General features: G+C 41.9%; 2 protein-coding genes and 1 long non-coding RNA gene across 5 annotated transcripts in view; 2 read left to right on the plus strand and 1 right to left on the minus strand.

Annotated features, from left to right (window-relative positions):
* Positions 1-5,851, plus strand: part of Inip (INTS3 and NABP interacting protein) — an 11,223-nt gene extending 5,372 nt beyond the window's left edge. For both annotated transcript variants that reach the window (XM_026782175.1, XM_026782176.1), the window contains 3 exons: positions 2,742-2,844; positions 4,380-4,470; positions 5,035-5,851. In XM_026782175.1, coding sequence (XP_026637976.1) covers positions 2,742-2,844; positions 4,380-4,470; positions 5,035-5,130 — 290 coding nt within the window. In that variant the 3' untranslated portion in view covers positions 5,131-5,851. The remainder of the gene's footprint in view (positions 1-2,741; positions 2,845-4,379; positions 4,471-5,034) is intronic.
* A 12,335-nt stretch (positions 5,852-18,186) lies between these two features.
* Positions 18,187-19,584, plus strand: LOC113456645. Its single transcript, XR_003377402.1, has 2 exons — positions 18,187-18,928; positions 19,406-19,584. It is a non-coding gene; the product is annotated as an uncharacterized LOC113456645 (long non-coding RNA).
* A 3,549-nt stretch (positions 19,585-23,133) lies between these two features.
* The window catches only part of Kiaa1958 (KIAA1958 ortholog), a 187,211-nt gene continuing 185,046 nt past the window's right edge, over positions 23,134-25,298 (minus strand). For both annotated transcript variants that reach the window (XM_013348225.2, XM_013348226.2), the window contains one exon: positions 23,134-24,152. In XM_013348225.2, the coding sequence (XP_013203679.1) occupies positions 23,346-24,152 (807 nt within the window). In that variant the 3' untranslated portion in view covers positions 23,134-23,345. The remainder of the gene's footprint in view (positions 24,153-25,298) is intronic.

The following is a 25,298-nucleotide window of genomic DNA, read 5'->3' on the forward strand; positions in this document are numbered from 1 at the left end:
GGGAGAGAGGCTTTATAGATTAGACCACATCATCAGTGACATCATTAGCTTGCTTTGCTCTTGTATGACCAAGCAGTGAATGACATTGGCGAGCAGTGTAGGTCCTGCCACGTACAAAACTAGGCTGTTTTGTTTCTGCTGTACTTGGGATAAGTTCATATTACCTGGACATTCCATTCTTGGCCTGCCTGACCCACTTTTCACTAGAGAAGGGGGCATTTCAGTGGCATGACAGTTGATGTTGGTGCCCTGTTTTCACCAGGGAGTGTGTCAGCGGGAAATGAAGAATTGTCTGGAAAGCTCATAAAATCATCTTTTTAGAAATGCCAGAATGTACAGTCACTGTTAGTTTAAAAAGGAGTCTGCTATTATTAGAATTTTGTGGTATAACAAGAACAGAGATGGAAAGTGGGAGAGGATAAATTGCTCAAATGAATATGGCATAGACATTGTTCCAAACTTCTGGCCATAGCCAAGTTGCTGGTGTCTGGCTAAATTGAGAACTGCAGGTTTCAGCTATGTCTGGTTAAGCCAGTATCTATGAATGTGTTCTACATGCTGCACCCAACCAGTCTCTCCCTTTTGGGGACATTTCCTCCTACCAGTTCTCTGTAAATCAATGTAAAATTCTCACAGTCCCTCAGATGGGGATTTAGGCATGCTTAGGTCTACCCTGCTTAAAGTGTCCTCATCCCATAATTATCCTTCTAGTCTCCAGAGCTGTAACTGTCTCTTGCTGCTCTTCCTCTATAGCCTTATGTGTTTTCCAGTCTCTTCCAACTCCCTCTCTCTAGCTAGGGATCAGAAAGCCTGATGCCTATGTACATACAAACAAGACTGTTAAGGCGCTCAGGATTATAAAGGACTTGAGAGTGGCCAGTTGGGCAAAACACTCCTGGTTCTGGTGTGTTGCTGTTGTTGGGGCATACGTACCAGATCTTGAGATAGGTTTGCAGAGGCTAGACATCTGAGATTGTGGAGATTGTTCACATGTTGGTGTTTTAATTTGGATTTATATGATTGTTTTTTGAGACAGGGTTTCACTGTGTAGCCCTGACTGTCCTAGAACTTACTTTGTAGACCAGACTGGCCTTGAACTCAGAGATCCACCTGCCTCTGCCCCTGAAGTTCTGGGTTTAAAGGTGTGTGCCACCACCACCTGACTTTAATTTGGATTTTTAAAGCTTAGATGCATGTTGCAGTCGCTGCATGACTTTGCAACATGTGCTGAGATCTTACCTAAGAAGTATTCGATAAAAGTAGGTGTCTGTATATCCCGTGAGTTGTGTTCTCTGTGTCTCTCTTTCGAGACAAGGTTTCTCTGTGGCTTTGGAGCCTATCCTGGAACTCGCTCTATAGACCAGGCTGGCCTCAAACTCACAGAGATCTACCTGCTTCTGCCTCCCAAGTGCTGGGATTAAAGGCGTGCGCCACCACCACCCGGCTATGTGCTCTATTTCTTAGACTTGCTTTCTGGTCTGATCAGTTGTGATTCTTCAGCCGTTCCTTCAAAAAATAACATCATTTTTGAATGAATTTGACCTGAGTATGCATAGTATTTGTTTTTTTAAGACTTATTAATTTTATGTGTATGAGTGCTCTATCTGCTGCACGCACACCTTTATGCCAGAAGAAGGCATCAGATCCCACTATAGATGGTTGTGAGCCACCATGTGGTTGCCGGGAATTGAACTCAGGCCTCTGGATGATGGCTGGGCCATCTCTCCAGCCTGCAAAATGCTTTTTCCTTCATGTAAAAATCTGCATGCCTGTAGATTTGCCTGTGCAATAGTTTGGGCCCACAAATTTTGTCCAAAACAAATGTTGTAATTCATACCTTGGTGAGTAGAATTATTTAAATCAGTCTTGGCGCTAGAATTGTAGTTAGTGGAAGAGTGCTTGTACATGGTATGTATAAGGCGTAGGCCCTGCTTTTGCAAACATAAATAAATCTTAAAAATCCTTTTATTTTGTAACCATCTATTATGCTTATTGGGTTTTTGTTTTGTTTGCTTTGATTCTTTTTTTAAAATATTATGTGTGGGTGTTTCATTTACATGTATGTCTGGGCACCTTATTTGTGCCCTGTGCCCACAGAGTTCCAAAGATTGCCTTGGAACTGGACTAACTATTGTGAGTGGGTGCTTGGAATTGAACCCAGGTCTTCTGGAAGAGCAACCAGTGCACCTAACTACTGAACCATCTGTATGCAAGCGCATGCACGTGCGCACACGCACACACACGCACCTCTCTTTTAGGGTCTAACTAGGTAACTCTAGTTGTCCTGGAACTCAACAGAAATCCACCTGCCTCTGCCTCCTGAGAGTGTTGGAATTAAAGTTGTATGCTACTATTGCTGAGCCCGTTTTTTTTTGTTTTATTTTGAAGTCAGGGTCACACGGAGCAAGTAGCCCAGGCTGTCCTTGAACGTGGTACAAAGCCAAAGATGACCTTGAACTTTTTATCTTTCTGCCTCTGCCACCACATCTAGTTCATACTATATTGGAGAGCAAACCCAGGACTTTGCAATTCTACCAATTAAGCTAACCCCCTTACACCAACCCCTTTGGGTTTGAACTTGGGTTTGGCTGGCCTTGAACTCTACCACCACATCTGGTAATGTATTATGGTCTTAAAGCTGCTGGCTTGTAGGGTGAGAGAATAGGGATTTTGCTTTCTGGCTTCTACATGGTCTTGGTCTAAAATGCTTCTTCTTCCCCCTTCCTTCTTTTTTTCTGTAGGTTTTCAAAATAAAAATAGAGTTGCGATCTTGGCTGAACTGGACAAAGAGAAAAGAAAATTACTTATGCAGAACCAATCTTCAGCAAGTCACCCTGGAGCTAGGTATTGACTATTCCTTGAAGGTGCTATTATTAATCATACTTTTAAAGAGAAAAGCACTGCCTAGCGCTCTTTGGAGGTCTCGTTACTGGTAAAATTAGGTTTATACTCTAAGCTTACCGAAACCCCATTTGTGTTCGTAGTCTGCTCACCCCTAGTGTGCCATGTGCATCACATCTCATTGTAACTGTTGTTGTCTGCGATTTGTTCTGCACAGAGCCAGCTGTCTAGTAGCTGCTCTAGAGTCTCGTGATAGTTGTTCAAACTGTAGATATAGTATCCTGAGTTTAATTATACAGACAGAGAAATGCGCTTCTGCTGTTGTTGATAAGCAGTCATGCTGTTTTTAACAGGTTTTAAAGACTTAGTGTCTGTTGTGGTGGTGCATACCTTGAATCCTAGCACTGGGAGGCCAGCCTGGTCTACAGAATGAGGTACTGGATGGCCAGAGCTACATAGTGAGACCTTGTCTTAAAAAACAAAAAGCAAACAAATAAAATAATAATATTAATAAGGATGATGGTAGACAGAGGTACTTCAAATATAGTTAAAAGTAAGGGGTTGTAAATTATGGATCTATATAATAGATTACTTGAAATCCCATAAAATAACATAGTCTTTCTTCATGAATTAATGCAGGTAATAGGAAGAGGAGAGAATGTGCTTTTATTCTAGAAGGTCATTTTTAAAAAGATTTAAAACCAGAAAAGGACACCAGACCTCTTTACAGGTGGTTGTGAGCCACCATGTGGGTGCTGGGAATTGAACTCAGGACCTCTGGAAGACACCTCTCTTGCCCTAGAAGGTCACTTTTTAAATTTTATGAGATACTGTTTTGCTGTGTAGTCTAGACTGGCTTGGAACCTAAGGTCCTCCTCTGTCCACCCCCAACCCTGATATTACAGGCAGGCACCACCATGTTCAGCTTCAAAATTGTTTGTATCTTTATAGAGAATACACACGACCTGAGAGATGGCTCAGTGGGACAGGAGTCTCTTACCCCGAACATGGTATAGAGAACTGATCTCCATATGTCTGACAAAAACAAACAAATTAAAACATTTTTTTAAAGTAATATGTAATGAAGACTGTGTGATTCAGCATATGTACAAAAAGGCTTAGGGATTAATTTTGTGGTTTAGTGTGCTTACTGTGCCTGAGATTTGGGTATAATTTCTAGCACTACACACAGAAAACAAAAACACCAGATGATTCTCTTCAGGATTACTATACAGCACGATGGTTAGTTAGTACCTGAAAATTATTGAGAGATCTTATATAATCATCATCATCATCATATTGGCATATGACATGATGGGTAGGTTATTTTGGTTTGCTTATTTTTTAATGTAAACTAATACTAAAACACTGTAACCATAAATATGTATAATTTTTAAGTAGTAGCTACACCTCAATTTTAAAATTCAATTTACTATAATAAAAATGTTCTAGTATAAAATCCCTTGTATACTTTTTTTTTTTTCTGAGATAAGGATACCTTTTGTTCAGTAGTCAAGTAACCAAGATTTCCATTTTAGCATCTCCCTCTCCAGACCCTCTCTTAACAAGGACTTCCGGGACCATGCTGAGCAGCAGCACATTGCAGCCCAGCAGAAGGCAGCTCTTCAGGTGAGCAAAATGAACCTAGTCAGGTCTCATGGAGAGTTCCAGGTTCTAGAATTTTGTAACTCAGTGGAGCGATGTCAGTAAACACGCTGCACACACAGTCGCAGTGGTGCTGGCGTCCACGTGTCACGAGGAGCTGACGTTACTTCAGGGGTGGAACGGGAGGCTCTGCAATGAGTTCAGGTCAGACGAGGCTGCATTGCAAAACCGATTTCATAAAACTTAAAAAATAAAATTTTGAAAGGTATAGTGTAATTGCCTTTGCACAGAACTGGAGTAAGATTACCTCACTTTAAGTGACTAAAAGCAGTCCTCTTTTTTTTTTTTTGTTATTTTTATTTTATTTATTTATTTTTTGTTTTGGAGACAGGGTTTCTCTGTAGCTTCGGAGCTGTCCTGGAACTAGCTCTTGTAGACCAGGCTGGCCTTGAACTCACAAGATCTGCCTGTCTTGGCCTCCTAAGTGCCTTAGTTGGAAAAACCGTCTTCTTAATAGCATTTAAAACTGTCTCTTAATAACATTTAAAACTGTCTCTTAATAGCATTTTTTTCTTAAATCTTTCTCAGCATGCTCACGCACATTCGTCTGGATATTTCATAACTCAAGACTCGGCATTTGGGAATCTTATCCTTCCTGTCTTACCGCGCCTTGACCCAGAATGAAGAAAGTACCTATGATCAGAGGGACCTTGTAGTTAGTATCAGATGTCAAAGCTCTCATTGGGCTCTATACAAGCTCTGACTTTGAGGACTTTGGGGAATTTAGTTTTCTGTTTTTTTAAAGAAAGGAATAAGTGAGAATGAAGAAAGAAGGGAAGCTGGGATGCTGAACGCGGTATGGTTGGCGGAATTGGTTGTGCTTCCTGTGACTTACTTTTTTGTATTACCATTTGACTCTTTATTCTCAGACTTAGAATTGCTTATTTTCATAAAATCTTCACCACCTTCAAGAAGGTGGCCCGAATGTCTCACTCATGAAGCCCTGGATCTGACCCCAGCACTGCACAAACAAGCTCTGATACGCATTCCGGTAATCTTGGCACTGGAGAAACAGGCAGGAAGATCAGAAGTTCAAAACCATCCTTGCTTAGGTAGTGATTTTTGAGGCCAGTCTGAGGTATAGGAAACTGCCTCAAAAAACAAAATACCAAAACCAAACAAGGACCATTTATAGTCCTAACTTTAAAGAAATGAGGGTGCTATTTAAAAATGTGAACAATAGTCTTACATTACAAACATACTTTTGGTTTCTTGTGTTCAGAAGCAACATATGTAGAAATACTCTGAGCTATAACTCGTTCTCCTATTCTGAATGTTAAAACTCCAAATAAGACTAAATTATCAACCAATCTTTGTTTTTCAATAAATGATGTGACTAAATACTGTTATGAAAAACTAAGTAATATATTTTTATGTACTTAAATGTATTTGTATTCTTACTTCATGTTGCTACACAAACGGTGTGCTTGAGTGGTTTTCTATTTTTTATCTAATTGAAATTTAAAACTAGGCAAATTAAAGCCTTTTAAATTCTCTTAAATAAAAAAGACTTAGGTTAAGCAAATTGCTCATCAGGGTCAAACTTTAACAAGAAACTGAGGTGTTTGTTTAAATATGTAGTTGCCACTACCTTCCCTTTGACCTATAGAAGTAGAAGTGTGGCCAGGCCATGCTGGTACTCGCCTTTAATTCCAGCACTCGGGAGGCAGAGGAAGGCGAATCTCTGAGTTCAAGGCCAGCCTGGTCTACAGAGCAAGTTCCAGAACAGACTTCAAAGCTTCACAGAGAAACCCTGTCTTCAAAAACCAAAAACCAAAACCAATCTTGTTCTGTAACACATCTTGCACACAAATGTCATGATCAAAATGTATTTTATAAGGAGGTTATTTTGTAAGTATCTTGGCATTTTCTGTTCCTGAGGATTGGCCCTAGGGGTTGTAAAAACTTGCAGTGTTGTTTCACTGAGCCAAGGCCCCCATCCCTACACAACCCTGTGTAACTGACTGTCTTGCTTCCCCATTCTCTCTGGTGTTGGGGAGTTTGAACTTAACTTTTTCAGTTGAACTTAACTTTTTCAGTTGGGTCAATATTTAGCCACAGTTAGCTTCCTAATAGTTCCTTGTAGGCGTTTTCATCAACCACAGAGCACACCGCTCGGAGTGATGTGAGAGTTAACAGTCCTAGAAGGGTTCTTAGTTCTGCAGAACTGATTTCTAACTGAGTAGGTGGAAACATTCCCCATTGTAGGGTGGTACCCTCATGTCTGCTGTGTCTGCTCCTCTCCTTCCAAAAGAACAGCCACCTTATTGGGGTCCTTCTAGTAGCCTTCATTTTCAGTGGGACGTTGTTTCTGTTCTGTCATCCCTGACATACTAACATGGTTATTGATGTTAGCAAAGTGGGTGTGTGTATAGTTTGTTCACTGTTGTAGCCTTTGCATACTGTGTAAGTTTGTAATTTAGGTTCCTGTTTTCCTGTTTCTGCGACAAGATACCCTGATGAAAATACCTTAAGGGAGAAAGGGCTCGTCTTGATCCTCCACAGTTCAAGACACGGTCCATCATGGTGGGGAAGTCAAAGCAACGGGTGCTTGAAGCAGTTGGTTACATCTTATCTGCAGTTAAGTGGAGAACAAAGAATGGATGTTACTGCTCTCTCCTTTCCAGCCAGAGAATGATGTGGCTCCCGACGTGGGTTTATCTTGTACCTCAGTTACTACTATCAAGGTAATTCTACAAGGCACGCCCAGAGGCCCATCTCATAGGTAACTCTAGACTGTGTCACACTGATGACGCCATCCTGCTACCTAGGACATTTCTGTGGTTCTCTGCCTTGTGTAACATACATACACAGAGATGAGGGACAAAAAGATGACTGAGATGTGCGTATCGGGTGGTGACATTGTGGAGGATCCTACTCCGGCATACAAGTAGTCATAAAGCAAGCAGTTATGGCACAAGAGACACATCTGAGCACACTGCAGTTTGGATATGGCTAGAAGTATGTCGGTGATGTAAGGGAGTGAAGGGTACCCCAGACAAAGGTCAGAACTGCAGTCCAGGCCAGTGTGGTGGTTCAGGACTAATCCTAGCACTCAGGTAAGGTCAGCCTCGCCTACAGAGTGAGACCCTATTCCTTAAGCCCACCCTCACCACCACCCTCTTCCCCCAAAAAGTATGATGAGAGAGAATGAGTTGGGTTAGGGATGAAGACTGCAGTGTTACAGATAGGACTGGGCTCAGTTGAAGCCTGGAGGTGAAATTCCTTCCAGTGCTATTTCTCTGGGATCATGGGTAAATTTAGGCAAATCACTTAACGTTTTTGCATGCCATGCCATCAATAAGATGGAAACAGCACACAGCTGACTAGTGTCTCACTTGTTTAGGCCAGTAAACTACAAGTCTCAGCTTGTTTCTGAGTTAAGGCAGCTTAATAGTTTAATGCATTGATTGTATCAGCGTTAGACAGAGAAAATAGGAAATAAAACTGTACTGTATGTGTTAATAGATGCTTTAGTGTTCTGTGACTATATGTGTATTCAGTTTACATTCTAGTACATACGTCTTCAAGGGTAAAGATTTTGTTTTTTCTCTGGTTCTTTTGCTTCATGTAGAATAATACCTGCTATGTTGGGGGTATTTATATCTATTTGTTGAAGGAGTGAATGCAAGAATACATACACACACAGAACCTTGATTGCAGCGTAAAAAAAAAAATCTGTCTTATTTTTGAAATAGGGGTTCCCACTACCCTGAAACTCACTGATTTTGGTAGACTGGCTGGCCAGCAAGCCCCAGGGCTCTTCCTCCCCTTCAGTGCTGGGATGACAGCGAGTGCCAGGCATTTATTGTTGGTACTGGGGGTCCACATGCTTGTAGTTTACAATTTGAGCCATCTCCCTAGTTCCTAAAAAGATGTCTTTGTATGTGTGTATGTTTTGTTTTGTTTGTTTTTTAGACATGGAAAATAAATTTTGAAAGCCACCAAACAAGTGAGATGATAGTACAGTACTTTTTTATGACAATAAAACGAAAATGACTCAGTGATTTTTAAAGGTAGGGTGGGTTTTGTTTAGTTTTTGTTTTTTCTCCCACCTCTGAATCTGTGAGCTATTTTATTAGATCATTTCAATTCTTAGCTTTGCTCTGGCAGGAAATAGTTTCATGAGTTCAAAGCCCACTTGGGCAAGGGTTTTCACAAGAACAGAAGATGAACAGAAGAACAAAAGAATGGGAATTGATAGTTTGATTCAGCTCTACCAACAGATTCTCATCAGTGAGCACAGGTCCTGTTGCAGCAATGTTAAAGTCAATCATGTCTATACATAGTAGTTGCTTTTATAAGAGCAAACAAAGAATGAACACGGGCCATGAGAAGGGAGCAGCACACTCACTGTTCTGATATCAAGCATGCAGAGCCAAATAACTGAATACTAGTGACTACTAGCGACTACTAGTGAATACTAGTGCCTGATGACGTGGCACCCGAGGACAAGAGCATGAAAGAACACATGAAAACTGTCAGAATAGCACGAGCTTAATTTATAAGATGAAATATTTAGAGTAAAAAAATAACACAGCAAAGGCAATGTCTGCGTGGAGGCAGGAGGACATCAGGTGTGGGGCAGGGGTCATTGTGGAACAACCGAGAGCTATTTTGCTGGTGTATAATTTTTAGAAATGATTAGTGGACTGGGAATACAGTTCCTTGGCAGAGCTTAGTATACATGAGGTCCTGAGTTCAATCCCCAGCACAGTATTTACAAAATGAGTCTGAGTCTAGGATGGATTCATACTTCAGTCTTAAATTCTAGGGTGAGTTACTTTGCTTGATGCAAAGCTGGGAGCTACTGAATATTTAGGGGCATAGTCTGGTATAGAGATGTATAAACTTAGCTTTCATTGGCTCTTAGAAAAGGTGGACTTGGGAGACACCAAAAGAACATGACTAATTCATCTCCCCTGTACTTCACTGATTAATTTCTGCTGTCTTTTCCATCTAATTTTGGACCCTTTTCCTAAATTGTTCTTAGCTCTCTATGTACCTATATTCTCTTGAGGTTTCTTTAGCTATGTCTCCAGGAACATTTTAAGGAAAAAGCAAGGTAACATCAGAGGGTGTTAATTTAATCTTCACAGAGCTCCTGAGATAGTGAGTTAGGTGGATAGTTTTAGAATTTACTCAGTGTTATTTTCTAACAGTCATATTTTTTTTAAATATTTATTCATTATGTATGTAATATTCTGTCTGCGTGTATGCCTGCAGGCCAGAAGAGGGCACCAGACTTTATTACAGGTGGTTGCTGGGAATTGAACTCAGGACCTTTGGAAGAGCAGGCAGTGCTCCTAATTGCTGAGCCATCTCCAGTCCCCAGTCATATTTTTATTGGCTGCGTTTCCTTCTATGGAAGCTGACTCAGCCACATCTGCAGAAATAGACCTTAATTGCTGCAAAACCCAGTAGAATTTCCCACTGCCAAGGCAACAGGTAGGTTTCTGCCTAAGCTAGCCAGCACATTCCCAGAACACAGATTGGTTCAGATGACACTCGAGAGAGATTACTGAGGCTTTAGAAAAGTTGCATTCTCATCATTCTGAGAAAAATCCCATCTTCAGATGGATAAAAGGAAGCAGCGCTGCTGGAGTCAGGTGGCCACAGTGGGTATGGAACCAAATTTAGGAATGAAGGCACCACCCTTGCAGCAGAGCAGAGATAACCCTTATTGGTGACATTCCTGGGCCTGTGACTGAGATGACTCAGAGAACCTCAAGGTGCTGGTGACGCTTCTGAATGTCTGATCTGGGATGTGACAAATTCTCATTAGGTTGGATTTAAGTAGGGTTCTTTTTTTTTTTTTTTTTGTCACTTACAAAGATCTTAAAGGAATATTAATTTGCTGCCATCTTTAGCCACGCAGTGGGAATGCAGAACTCCAGTTCTTTGAGCACACAATGCTGCTTCAACATGCATTAGTATGCTGTCCATAGCCACAGAACTCATTTGCCTATTCCTATCTTCCTGCAGCTCAACCTCCTTGGTACCCGCTGAGCACCCATGACACATCCTTATAATTTCTTCACTGAACTTCTGGTTCCATCACAAAACTACATGTATGCAACACAACTTTTCCCCCATGCCCTACATCTCCATTCTTATGTGTACCCATCTCTGGAGATAGCAAAACTTCTCAATAGAATGCAGCAAAATAAATCTTTTTAAAAAGATTTTTATGGACTAAGTATAAAGTGTTCTGCCTGCATACCAGGAGAGGTTACCAGATCTCATAGATGGTTGTTAGCCATCATGTGAGTGCTAAGAATCCAACCCAGGTCCTCTGGAAGAACAGCCAGTGCTCTGAACTTCTGAGCCACTCCTTAGCCCATATTTTCTCAAATGAGGTTCCCTTCTTCAGGTAATTTTAGCTTGTGTTAAAGTTGATAGAACAGCACAAGCTCTGAGCTGCCAGGTAGTGACGAGTGAGCTCTCATGCGCTTTCCTGATTGGCCCAGTTACCAATGGATAGGTCAGACATGTAACTTCCGCTGATGTCACGGGGACCAGCAAAACTTGGATGAGCCCTTTGACCCACAAAATTGTAAGAAAACTAAATTCTCATCATTTATGTAAGTTTAAAATTTTTATTTTTAATTCTGTAATACTCCAGAGCACGTGTGGAGGGAGGCCAGCTTTCCCTGTGGCTGTGGGACTAGGTCAGTCTTGGAGCACATGTCCTTTCACTGGCCCTCCGAGTTAGCGAGAAGTTCATTATGTAGCAGGAAATACCTGAAACAGCTTGTTCTGCAAACTCCCGCACCTTTTATCACCATTGTTTCCACAGTGTAACACGTCTACATGTGGCTTCAGACGTGTCCTTTCCAGCACACCTGCCCCATGTTCTCCACTTCAGTGACTAGTCATTGCAGGGCTTTTTCTTACATTTCCTCTTTTAATCTGATTGTGTCTAGCCTCCAGGTATATTCAGAATCTAATGAATTCTTACCCTTTCAATGCTACCATCTTAGTCTACTGCAGCAGCCTTATGCCTGTCATTTCCTTGTTCTATGTTCCCCCCGTTATTCTGTCCTACCTCCAAGTGGAGGATGAATAGCAGTCAGTGAGCCATTAAAAGTAAGTAAAGTGCAGCCAGGCATGGTGGTGCAGCCTTTAATCCCAGCATACGAGAGGACAGCCAGAGTAATGCAGTGAGACCCTGTCTCAAATAAATAAATAAAAAATGCAGGGCATGATGGCACACGCCTTTAATCCCAGGACTTCGGAGGCAGAGGCAGACGGATCTGTGAGTTTGCGGCCAGCCTGGTCTACAGAGCGAGTTGCAGGACAGTCAGAGCTACAGAATAGAGAGACCCTGTCTTAAAAATCCATAAATAAAAAAATAAAAGTAAAGTACTTTAAAAATATGTTTGATGTTACTGATTACTTCACTATAAAGTATTCTCTTGGTAGAATGGTCGTTACTAAAATAAATGAAGACAATAACAAGGCACGGCTGGAAAGGATGTGGTATTCTGTGGGAGAAGCAAGTCCTACAGCCACTAGCCTTCCTGAGGAACTAAGAAGATAGGCCTGAGGAATTTCCTGGGCTTCACACGTGTAGGTGTGTGTGCTAAGGATGTGGGAGTGGGTAAGACTGACCTAACAAAGTATGTAAGATTGACTCGAAATGAATTTCAGAAGAGACGCCTGACAGAATCCAGAGCTGCAGCAGGAAGACCAGGAGAGCATTATCTCTGTCACATGACCACAGCAACTCTTAGAGAGGAAAGCATTTTAAAAAAAGATTTATTTTTATATGAATATTTTGCCTGCATGCATGTAAATATGCACCATATGCTATCTGGTGCCATGGGTCCCCTGGAACTGGAGTTAACAGCTGAGAACTGCCATGTAGGTGCTGGGAATTCAATCTGAATCCTCTAGAGGAGCAGCCAATGCTCCTAACCACTGGGCCATCTCTCCAGTCCCAAGGAAAAGTAGTTAATTGGGGCTGGCTTACAGGTTCAGTTTGGTCCATTAACATGGTGGGAAGCATGGCAGCGCACAGGCAAACGTGGCACTGGAGGGTAGCTGAGAGCCCTGCAGATATCTGGTCTGCAGGCAGCAGGAAGAGACAGTGACATGGGGCCCAGTTTGGGCATCTGAAACTCAAAGCCCTCCCCCAGGGACACACCTAATCGTTGGAAATAGTGCCACTCCCTGGTGACTCAATCTATGAGCTTATAGGGGCCATTTTCATTCAAATGGTGACAAGCATTTTGAGAGGAGGGGAAGCACATCAATATATTGTCCACAGTGTGCTACTGTGTCACTGGAGGGAATGCATATGGGTTATACTTAAAAATATATAGAATACTGCATTTGTGTAGCAAAAGGACATATAGTAACCACAGCTAACATATTTTTATCTAGATAGTTGCTGCATACTAGGCATTGTCCCATGGATTATATATAGCTAGCTAGATAACCTACATATAATAAATATATATATATATATATATATATATATATATATATATATATATATATATATCATATCTTTATTCTCACAACCCTGCAGGGTAAAATGTGTGTGGTGTTACTCTCATTTTAAAGATGAAAAAACTGGAGCTGGAGAAGTGACTCTGGTTAAAAGCACATGCTACTCTTGTAGAGGACCCAGGTTTAATACCCAGCACCCACAAAGCAGATCACAACTGTACAATTGTCTGTAACTCTAGTTCTAGGGGATTCTGATTGCCAACAGCACTAGAACTCATGTAGTACACATACCTACACACATGCAGGCAAGTTATATGTATAACTAAATCTTTAAAATTTTTAAATAAATTTGCTGAAGTATAGAAAGGCCTTGCTCGGGATTACAGAGCTAGAAAGAAGCAGAATTGAAATTTGAACTTGTGTAGTAATAGGAGCGGCAGGCTCTTTCCTGCCACCCAGCTAGCTTTACCCGAAATAATTACACTGAAACTGTATTCTTTTAAACACTGCCTGGCCCATTAGTTCCAGCCTCTTATTGGCTAGCTCTTACATATTGATCTAACCCATTTCTAATAATCTGTGTAGCCCACGAGGTGGCTTACTAGGGAAGATCTTAACCTACGGCTGTGTCGGGTGGGAGAATCATAGCGACTGCCTGACTCGGCTTCTTTCTCCCAGCATTCTGTTTTGTCTACTCTGCCTACCTAATTTTCTGTCCTATCAGGCCAAGCAGGTTTCTTTATTAGTTAACCAATAAAAACAACAGATAAGATACAAGACCCACCTCCATCAAACCTGAGTAGCAAACAAATTAATCAGGATGCTTTCTTTTTATTTAAGATATTTACTCTTTACTTTAATATAAATTCAAGATTTATTTATCTGTTTATTTATTTGAGGCAGGGTCTCTAGCTCTTGCTGACCTGGAACTTGTGGTCTTGAACTCACTGAGGTCTGCCTACTTGGACTTCCCAGGTACTGAGATTAAAGGCAGGGGTACCAGGCCGGGCACTAAATTCAAGTTTTAAAACAAGGAAACAATGTAAATACAAAACATCAAATAAATAGTAGAATAAGCGAACTTGTCATAACGAAAGTTGTGAAAGTGGCATATAATGTCTGACACTTGGGGACTGCTTGCAGGTTGGCAGCTGCACCGAGGAAAGTGATGTGGAAGTGATCTTTGCAAGGCTGCCCAAGAACTGAGGATACAGCACAAAGGGAAATGGAAATCCAAGGAGCAGACAGGCATAACACAGCACAACAGAGCATTTCTATTAACTATCAAAAGTGCATTTGTTATTGGTACATTAGATTCTCTAATGCTGCAATAGTAAATTGACTTGGTTCTTTAAATTTGGCCAAACTCTTAAAGATGATTACCACAGCTAAGCATGTTAAAACTGCTAAATTGCTTCCTTGATTGCACGCTGAGCATTTTAGCAGCTGAGTACACTGTAAAATTTCCAGCAGGAAATTTTGTTTCTCATCTTTATTTCTTTGGGATCCCATGAGAAATATAAGGATCTTGTTTATTGTTAAAATGCATCATGTTTAATGTCTTTCTCATCTGTCCCTGGTGTCTTACTACTAAAATTGGTAGTGAAAATGCCCCAAGGAGAGAAAGGGATCAGACAGAATCCAAAAGGTAAGAAGGAGAAAAACGAGAAGTGTATTGGAGAAGGAAAAGGGGGAGTCCATCTGAAGGGAGCCCACATTCTGGTCAGGAGATGCTCTGGCACTAGAAGAAAGTAAGAACCCTAGATGAGCATGGGTGGACAGCAAATGCCCAGGACTGGAATGCCTGTACCCTGGTCCTCATATCTGGTTTGTGTTCTCAGGGCAGGCATCTCCTTTACAGCAGCAGTTCGGCCGTGTGCATTCCTTGGCCCTCATCTTCAGGGGACACAGGCATGAATGTGACACACATTTGTGTATCATAAACATACCTGTCAATAACCCACAAATCTACATTAACGGAACATGGTTGGAGGGTACAAATAGGGTCGTCCACAGGAACAGCTTTCTTCGCTAGATGTTTTTATCACAGTGTCATTAACAACACCATCCCCATGTTTCTGCAGGCCCCTCCTTTCAACTGAGGATACTCACCTCTGAGGCTGTACCATCTCTAGAACAGCCTTTTAGTCTTCCGTGTTTGTTTACAACTATTCTTGTTTATTTCATCTTACAACTCCCAAGTCACACTCCATCACTGAGGGAAGCAAGGGAGGGAACACATGGCACGAAATGAGATGGGACTCAAAGCAGAAGCTGTGGAACAGGTTTCAGGTATCACTCTCATGGGGGACTGTGCTGGCTAGTTTTGTGTCAACTTGACACAAGCTAGAGTCATTTGGGAAAAGGGAACCTCAGCTGAGAAAATGCTCCCCAAGATGAACCTGTGGGCAAGCCTGCGCTGCATTTTCTTGATTGATGATTGATATTGGAGGCCCACTTCACTGGATGGTGCTACCTCTGGGTTGCTGGTCCTGGGTACTATAAAAAGCAGCCTGAACAAGCCATGCAAGCCAGTAAGCAGTGTTCCTCCATAGCCCCTACTCCACGTTGCTGCCTATGGTGGCTTTTCTTGGTTGTCAACTTGACAACATCTGGAATGAACTACAATACAGAAATGGAGGGCACACCTGTGAGAGATTTTTGTGCTTGGTTTGAAGTGGGTAAACCCACCTCTAGTCTGGACCTTTGGGACAGGAAGACATAGGTCTTTAATCCAGATCTTGACACACTTTGAATCTGGATCACACCCGCTGGCAGCCTATATGAGGATAATGGAAGAAGAAAGGTTTTTCATTCAGTTCTTTGCCTGCTTGCCCTCACCTTGGCAGCACATCCATTCCTTCACTGGCATTGGAGACTACTTTTTGGGGATTCCAGCATACACAGAAGACCAGTGGAGACACTTAACCTTGTGGGATTAAGCAATCTAGATTTTTGAACTTTCCGTTCACAGCTAGCCTTTGTTGGATTAGTCTGTAAGTCATTCCAATGAATTCCTTTTATATGTAGAGATTTAATCCATAAGTTCTCTGAATCATCCTTCATAATATATAACTCTCAGATGAAAATAAACTCTTTTCCCCCAAATTGCTTTTACCAGAGCAACATGGCATTTACCACAGCCAAAAGAAACCTAAGATACCAAAATCTATTCTGCTGGAAACATTTTTTTAAGTTTTATTTCTTGGTTGAGCTGTGGTAATGTGGAGAGCAATAGGTTTCCCTTGGAAGTTCTGAGGATTAAATGTCTCCAAAATAACAAAACCGGAAAAGCTGAAAACATTAATTAAACATTAACTGAAGACATGAACACAGTGGCCAGTATACGACTGTGGGACCTGCAAATTGTTGAGTACTAGAGGGGGAGGAGGCAGCGTGACAGCTACTCCCACAACAAGAGCTCAGGAGCATCAGCCGTGGGCAAGGAACCGTGCCTCATGTGCCAGCATCGCAAACAGGAATGTGAAAACACCGCACATCATGTTGAGATAACTAGGTTACTTTAAGAAAACAGACATAAACATTTTTTATTTTATTTTTTACAATCTGGGTTAAACATTAAACCTGCATATACATGAATAAGACCAACACCTTAAAACAACCCCCAAACACTGCAAATTGTTAACAGACTCTGTTGACCATTGACTAGAGGGTTGGATTGCATGGGTAAGAAAACCCCTTCCAATCCTGACATGGACAGAAAATGTTTGCAAAGCCTTCCAGCTCAAGGCTCCCGTGTGCACATGTGTGTTCCCAGGTGTGTGTTACCAGGGAAGAAAAGGCTGGAAAGGGTACAATAAGATCAGTCATTAGTAAATGAACACCCGCCATAAAGTCCTTTCTAGTGTGTTTAAAACACCTCGGAGAATAAAAACATTGCAAATTCATTTTTGTTACAAAACAACAAAAAACTGTCATATAGAAAACAGTAAAATTTTAAGTAAAGACAAATTACTTGTCTAAGTGGTAAAGTCAATCAGACTTGTCAATCACAGTTAAGCAAGAGAACCCTGGGGAGTTTATACCGGGTCTCCATCCAGAAGAAGCTCTGTCTGTCCTTCTGGGGATAGTTTTTGTACTATTTCAGAATGAAAAACTAAACAAGCACAAAACAATCCGTAAACTCCTGTATTGCTAATTTAAAGTAAACATCAGGGTTCACTGGCCAGACAGCTAGGAGCACACTGCTACAAGATCTGAGCCAGGAGGCTGACAGCACTCCATTCCTTTCTTCAAGCGTATCCAGGGCAAGCACGTGAAAACAACAGAACCCAGTTTTAGTGCCAACACAGATATTGTGGGTTCTAGAAGTAATTTGTTTTCGCTGTTTTTATTCTCTTACTGTGCTTTCCGCCCTGCCACCAAGCTGGGTATCAGAACTAGGGCCTGGCTGGGCATGGTGGCACATGCATTCAACTCAAGCAATGAAGGAGACAGGGATGGGTGAATTTTTATGAGTATGAGGCCCGAATGGTTTACATAATGAGTTCCAGGCCACCCAAGGCTACATAGTGAGACTGTGAATCATACATCAAACAACAACAAGCAAACAAAAAACCTATAGAATAAACAACAAAACAAAACAAACCTAGGTCAAAGTGCTCTACCACTGAGCTACCCCCGCAAGTTCACAATACTTGAACTTTGACAGATGTCTACAATGTCACGAGTTGTTGAGAAAGCACCACTGCCTTGGCCGGCTTCCTGTAGTTAAGATCCAACTTCACTTATTATTGTTGTACTCCAGAATACACCATTTTTCCTGATTCAGTTTTTTTTTAAAGGTATCTGTGCTCTGTCTGCATGTATGCTAGAAAAGGCTATCAGATCCAATTATAGATGGTTGTCAGCCACTATGTTGTTGGTGAGAATCGAACGCAGGACCTCTGGAAGAGCAGCCAGTGTTCTTAACCACTGGACCATCTTTCCAGCCCCTAAGTCTTTGTTTTCTTTTTCTTTCTTTCCTTCCTTTTCTCTTTCTTTTTCTTTTTGGTGGTTCAAAACAGGGTTTCTCTATGTAACAGTTTTGACTGTCTTGGAACTCACTCTAGACCAGGCTGGCCTTAAACTCAGATGCCCGCCTCTGCCTCCAGAGTGCCGGGTTAAAGGTGTGCACCACTGCTCAGCAAATCCAGCTTTTTAAAGGTTTATTTTGCGGTTGTTTGTGTGCATGTGGAAGCCAGAAGAAGGCATTGGGTCCCCTGGAACTGGAGTCACAGAGCTGTAAGCTGCCAGGTGTGTTTTGGGAATTGAACTCGGGTCCTGTAACTGTCTGATTTTGTACCTGTCGTTACTAACTCCGGGACAGTGAAGGTGCACGGGATGCAGTGGACAGGCACAGCCCTGGCTCTGTGACTCACTCAGTACAGAACAAGTGGCCACTTAGAAGCAATGGGCTCTATGGCAAGAATGTTTTAATTGTTGGAAAAGTCTAAAGTAATTTAGATTTCATTTGTAGGAGTTGTATCTGAGTTTTCCAACTGCCATGAATTATTTTAGTAATAAAATTGAATAAAAACAGTACTATGGCACTATATTTACTTTTAAGTACATGTTATATTTACTTAGCACATTCAAGAGAGGACTCTGGGATTTTCAGGTGCATAGCTTCTAGCTTTATTGTCTATTTACAGCACCCACTCCTTCCTCTAGTGGATAATGACCCAATGATTATTCTTTCAGAGACACTGCAATTATAGATTCATTTAGTCTAAATGATGTGTTGTATGTTGTGGGGCAGGTGGTATTTTCTTGGAATTTATCATAACTAAAATATTTTAGATATTAAAATATAAAATTCCAAAGATATAATCTTTCTCTTCAAAATTCCCTACTGTTTCCCAGCACCTGTTGCTATAGAGGAGCTGAAGCCAGCCACTCTTCTCTTCTTATAGACAGCTTGCTGCTTTCTGATCAGATGTCTGAAGATTCCGATCCAGAAGGGGTAGCTACATATTTTTTTATTTGTGTATGTACGTGAGTGTGCATGCGTGAGTGTGCATGCATGTGTGTGAGGCTGGAACACACTGAGTCTTTTTAAGCTTTATGATTACAGACACTCATTTGTTCAGGAAAGATCTTGTTTCTCAGTAGTCTTTCTATTAAAGGAAACTCAAGCTGCTGTTTCCATATTCAATTATCTTCATTAAAAACTTTTTAAACAGGAAAAGCTCTCCTGTCCCTCACATAATTGGCATTTTTCAGGTTTGATTCTTCCAATAAATTTTCAATCTAGCACTGTTCCAGTTACCTTGAATTGACTCATTCACATGGAAAAAGTACAACGAGGATCTTTACTTAGGAACAATGTTTAAACAACAGAATGTTTTTCTTTTGACACAGAACATTAAAAATTTTTTTTAGAAGTGAAATTACTTAAAGTGTCCACAAATTTGAGATTTCCACTATGTTCTGTTCACAGCTCCCAGACAAGTACAGTGGTGACTCAGACTAGAGTGGAGCTCATCTAGGACAAGCCAGCCAGCCTCCGGGAGGTCCTGCTATGTGCATTCATCTATGCCTAAACTGGCTCCAAGTTCACCTTTTTTAAAAAAGCAATCAGTGTCTCATAAAAGCAATAAAGTGATGAATACTTGGTAAGGATGATCTTTAACCATTCTGTTCATTTAAATGGCAACAACATGGTTACTGTAGCTTAAACTAACAATAGCATTCTGTTGTCTAGAGATAACAAAATAACTTTAGAAGTTCTGAAACTTGAAAATTAAAGAAGCATCTCCTGAGAAGACATGCACGTGTGCTGAGCAGTATTAGAACAGCAGTGTGTCTGATGGCTGGGAGCCACTGAGGTCACTGAGGCGCTCACGCAGAGCTGCAGCAGAGCTGCCCAAGTCAGTGGCGAAAGAACGGCCCTGCATCTGTCAAGACATCAATTTCTACATAAATACACTCTTGTTCAGAGCCTCTTCATGGATGTGTCTATGAACATGCTGAAATGCTTGATACTTTTAATAAGACTAAATTAATAACGCCATTTATGGGTCTGAGCTGACTAATCAGAACAAAATCCAAGGAACCAATCAGGCTTGGTTGTGTTAGAGGTAGACGTTATAGGTTTGGCTGTGTTCACTGTTTCCTCTTCAAGTTTAAAAACGTCAGGAAGAGACTCTCCACAATGGAGGAAATGAGTGATACCAGTTACTAAAAGCTGTAACAAGAACAACAACAAAAATCCATTGCGTGGCTAGGATACAGCAGTATGTTAAACTCTTCACGTCTAACTGGATCTCCCAAACCAGGATGACGAGCTGGCAAGCCATTCCCCAGAGAGAGGCCTGTGGGTGCTGGGGAGGGAGCACCTACATCTCCTTTTATGAATTGTCTAAGTGGGTGGTTTTTACCGCATGCCTGTGCGCTATGTTTGTACCTGGTGCTCATGGGGGCTGAAAGAGCGTGTCTGATCTCCAGGGACTGAAGTTTACGGAGTCCAGGTCCTCCAGAAGAGCAGCCAGTGCTCTTAATGGTTGACCCATCTCCAGCCCTTTAATTTTGTTTTTCAGGACAGAGTTTCACTCTGTAGCCCAAGATGGCTATGATAGCCTAGGCTGGCCCAGAACTCATGGCAATCCTCTTGCCTCTGTTTTGTGAGTGTTGGCATTACAGGTGTGAGTCACCATGCCTACCTTAGCTTCTTTTATAGCAATACAAAAACCATGATCTTCTCCAAAGATTCCAGGGGTCCTTGCAGAACTGAGATGGCAACTTCCCTTATGCACGGCCCAGAGGCAACTTGCACTGGGGTATGCTAGCTAAAGAATTTATTTCATTGGTGCTGGGAACGGAACCCAAGCCCTCGCATATGCTAGGCAAGCATCCTGCCACTGAGCTACGATCCCAGCTCAAACTGAAATTCTGGGTAAACACCCCAACTCTGGTGCACAGAGACCCAAAGGCAAGTGGGGAAAGTGCTTGTAACTTGCCCTGTCCCTTCTGGAATTCTCCTTTCTTTTGCTTAAGCCAAAAGCAGATTATGTATCCTGTGGAGATGGCATATAATTGACTGGAAAGAAGTTCTTCATTTGAACCTCAGCCACAAGCTCTTGGCTCCTTTGGAGCATGGTTATCTGGGAAGACATCTATTCTGTCAGCCCATGGGCTCACCCCACTTTACCATGCATTGATTTAAAGTGTGTTTCACAAAGCCATATCTGCACAAATACACAATAAAGTTGTGCATGGCATGTGCGAGCCCTTGATGTGTGTTCTTCCTCACTCCCACAGCTCAAGGAGGCAAAACTCAAGAATTCCCGAGCTGTGAAGTGGAACTGAAGATCTGATTCTTGAGTTTTTAGTATAACTGTTCACCTGAGAATTCGGAGAACTTACAATGCATCAAATAGGTGGAAGGCAGTGAGTTGAAGCCGAAATGCTTATTCAAATGCTCAACAGTCTCATTTGACAGGGATATTGACGACATATGGTCAGTTATTGCTACTGTTGGGAATGTTAAACTTGGAAAGATCCCAGCACACCTAATGACAACATTCTGAATCTATCTGAAATAAAAATGAAGGTGTTCATAATTAAGATGCAGACTCTGCAACTTGGCCATACAAGTCATGTCTCCATCTTACATGCAGAACCGAAAAGATAACTGTTTGCTTCCCACAATCAAAATAACTTTTGGGTGTTTAGCAAACTAAAGAAGACTGACCTAACATTTTGTGACCATCTCTGCTTCTTTATTCCTGAGACAGGGTTTCTCTGCGTAGCCCTGGCTGTCCTGGAACTCACTTTGTAGACCAGGCTGGCCTTACAGAGATCCGCCTTCCTCTGCCTCCCAAGTGCTGGGATTAAAGGCGTGTGCTACCACACCTAGTTTGTCTATCTCTTCAAAACCTAAAATCACAATTGGAAGCCACTACAGACTAATACACAGGGTCAAGTCAAACACTGAATATTAATTGTGTGTTATTTACACAAAGAAGGGGCTACTAAAACTCATCACTACCCAGGGAGGTAGCCTAGTGAACAGAACTCTAAGCATGTACTCACTAGAAAGAGAACAACATGAGTCCTTAAGGCAGCATCGGTTGAGTCTTCTCTGGTAAAGTGTCACGTGTTTCAGTGACTAACGAGTGACTTTAAATAAACATTAAAACAGTACTTTGAAAAAGAAATGACTAATGTAAGGACTTGTGCAGTGTGCATCTACACTGGGATTTTAATTTGGGATGCAAAAGCATACATGAGAACACAATGGTACAAATTATAGCAGTCTTCCCTTGAATGGAAAGTGGAGTAGCAGCTACTCCTATTAATCAGTACTCTTTGGGTTCCTTTTTAAAAACTTGTATTCAGAGTAGCTAAAAGACAATTCCGCTGTTTAAACAGCACATGGTCAGGTTGAGTTTTATCAATGTGAAATGATTTGACAATGCATGACTAACCTACGCATGCTCTGACTCAGTCACCATGTCCTCAGTGCTGGCTTGCTTACCTGTGCCAACCCACAGATCTCCAGAGTATTTAGTAGATGCAGTGGGGAATCTGTTTTCTTTGTGGCTTACTTTGTTGATTTTCCTAGGAAAGCATGAGCTAGCCTTACATGTGCAGGGACTCTTGCTAACAGAACAACCACATGAAGTGAAAAACAGATTAATACACAACAAAGTTCAAACAGCAAATGCTCTCATGGTGTGGAGAACTCAGACAGGTGCAGGCACTTCTGCTTCAGGTTTTCCTATTTGGGTCACAAGTGGCTTTCTAGAAACCCTCACGGTGCAGACTACTGAGCCCACTGCATGTGGTGTCTCAGAACCACCTTTTCAGAGTACTGATTTTTGTTTTACCAAATTGTCTTTATCAACAGCACAGTGGAAATGTTTCTTTTATCTCAGTGTACAGGTCTGCCGCCCTGGCAGAGCATTCACTGAGAAAACATAAAGAGTGTTAAGTGTAGTTTTTCTCTTAATATGTCTGTCTCCCTTGCTCTAGGTCCTTATGTGAAAGAAACTCAACAAAGTGTACATATTCTATACCATTCTAAAGCTACCAGGCTACTGGGATTTTTTTTTAAAGTAAGTACTTAAAACTTACTTTTTTTCCCCAAGAAAACCTGTGCTAAAAAGGCACTAGATAAAATGAATTTCTTCACTCTTGTATATAATAATTATACACTGTGTTAGATTCCAAGATTTAATGAGGTGTCACACATTTAGATAAAACATTATTCAGTCATCTACTTTTATGAAAAGCTGAATTTCAAGACTGAGGAATGGCCTGCTGCAGTAATGGAGACCAGCTGGATCATGGAGTGAAGACAGCTTCTGTCTCCTCAGGACCTGCTTGCTGATGACTCTGGCCATGACCACCTGAGGGAAGTCCTGGCCTCGGAAGGCTCACTGGCAGCAGCTGTGGGAGCTAAGTCGCCTGGAGACCTGAGTGAATGAGACGAAGGTGAAGTTTTCACAGTTGTCCAGCTTGACCTTTCTGGCTAAATTTGGGACAATTCCCCGGAGGGACCGCAGCCCCATCCTCTGCTCCTCGTACCACACACTGCCCATGTCCGTGGCCTCCTTTCTGGCTGTCAGATAGAAGGGAGACTTGGCTTCCATTTGGGTAGGTGGCCGGTGGATGTACATGTACTTGTAGAGGAGGCAGTAAGGGCACTGTTTGTGTCCCCTGGAATGCTCATGGTAGATTTTCCCATGACATACTCTAGTAGAAGCACTCCGGCTCTCTCGCTTAACACTGTCTGTCCGGGCAAAGTAGGGCTGGTTTTGTGGGTCTTTGAGCAGCTCGATGTCACCATACATCAGGTCTGCGTGCTCCTGCAGCGTCCGCATATTCAGATACTGGCTGTTGTACTTGACCACTGTGGACAGGAGAGTAATGGGGCTGTCATCCCCTAGACACCCTGCCTGCCACATCCCCTCCTCATCAGAAAGGGAGAAGTAGACGATATTGCGAGAACGGGCACCCGACATCCCTGCCTTACTCAGAACCCACAGCTTCTCCTTGAGTTTCTTGGTGGAAGAACTGAAGGTGCTGCTGGTGATGGAAAAGCCCACACCCGCATTCTTCAGGATGCGGTCCAGGCCACGGCGAATGGCGTGAAGTGAGGTGGCCAGGAAGTCTGAGCCATCGCTCTTCTTGACAGTGACATAAAAGTTCTCAAGCAGCTCATTCAACTTCACTGCAGGGATCTCAAATGAGACAAACACTGGGGTTACACATTTGAGGACACTCAGACAGCTAACCCCTCTTTTCCCAGTCCTCACTAGGGGCTGTGCTAGGGAGAGAACAGTTTCCTGACCGCTAGAGGATTGAATCTTTCACACAATGTAGGAGAAAAGCAGTGGCTTTCAAACTGGATGATCTAGGTTTTATAGTTGGTTTCCTCTAATTTCTTTAAAACTCAGCATTTCATGATCTGCAAAACAGGGCATACTGGTAGCCACCTTCTCATAGCCCATAAGTAAGGCTTACAGGAGATATGGACTGTGAATTTCCAGGAGTATGTAAGCAGCAGTGAGCACACAGCCCCTTACAGATGTGTCTACAGATTGCTACTTGACTGGCCTTCATAATGTTGGCTAGTCCTTTCTGGATGATCCTTTCTTCTTTTTGTTTGCAAACCACTTCTTCTCTTTTAATGAAGCTCAGTCACCCTTTCTAAGGGACTCCATAGCTTAACCATGGAATTAGTTCAGCATTAATGTCCTCAATAACTGCCCATACTGTTTGGTACCTATTCCTGAGCAGGGACTTCTGAGGAGGAGAACCAACACATCCACCTTATGTAAAAAATTAATGGTCTGTGATTTTTTCAATTAATAAACACCAGATTTTCAATATCAGTTTTATAAGTTTGGCTTATAAGAAATCTTTGCAGGCAAATGGATGGAGCTAGGAAACATCATATTGAGTGAAGTAACCCAGACACAGAAAGACAATTGTGTACCACTCATAAGTGGTCTTTAGACATAAAGCAAAGAAAACCAGCCTATAAATCACAATCCCAGAGAACCTAGACAATAATGAGGACCCTAAGAGAGATATACATGGATCAATCTACATGGGAAGTAGAAAAGACAAGATCTCCTGAGGAAATTGGGAGCATGGAGAGGATTGAAGGAGAGGGGAGCAGAGAAAAAGGAATAGCTCAATAAAATCAATAATAAAATAATAAAAAAAGAAATCTTTGTGGTCAAGATAAAGATGTAAGGAGGAGGAAGCCTTGAGTCAGGCTACAACACACACGATTCCAGGAGAAATGCTGAGTCAGGCTACAACACACACGATTCCAGGAGAAATGCTGAGTCAGGCTACAACACACGATTCCAGGAGAA

The sequence above is a fragment of the Microtus ochrogaster genome, chromosome 10 (assembly GCF_000317375.1).
Source record: "Microtus ochrogaster isolate Prairie Vole_2 chromosome 10, MicOch1.0, whole genome shotgun sequence".
Lineage (NCBI taxonomy): Eukaryota > Metazoa > Chordata > Mammalia > Rodentia > Cricetidae > Microtus > Microtus ochrogaster.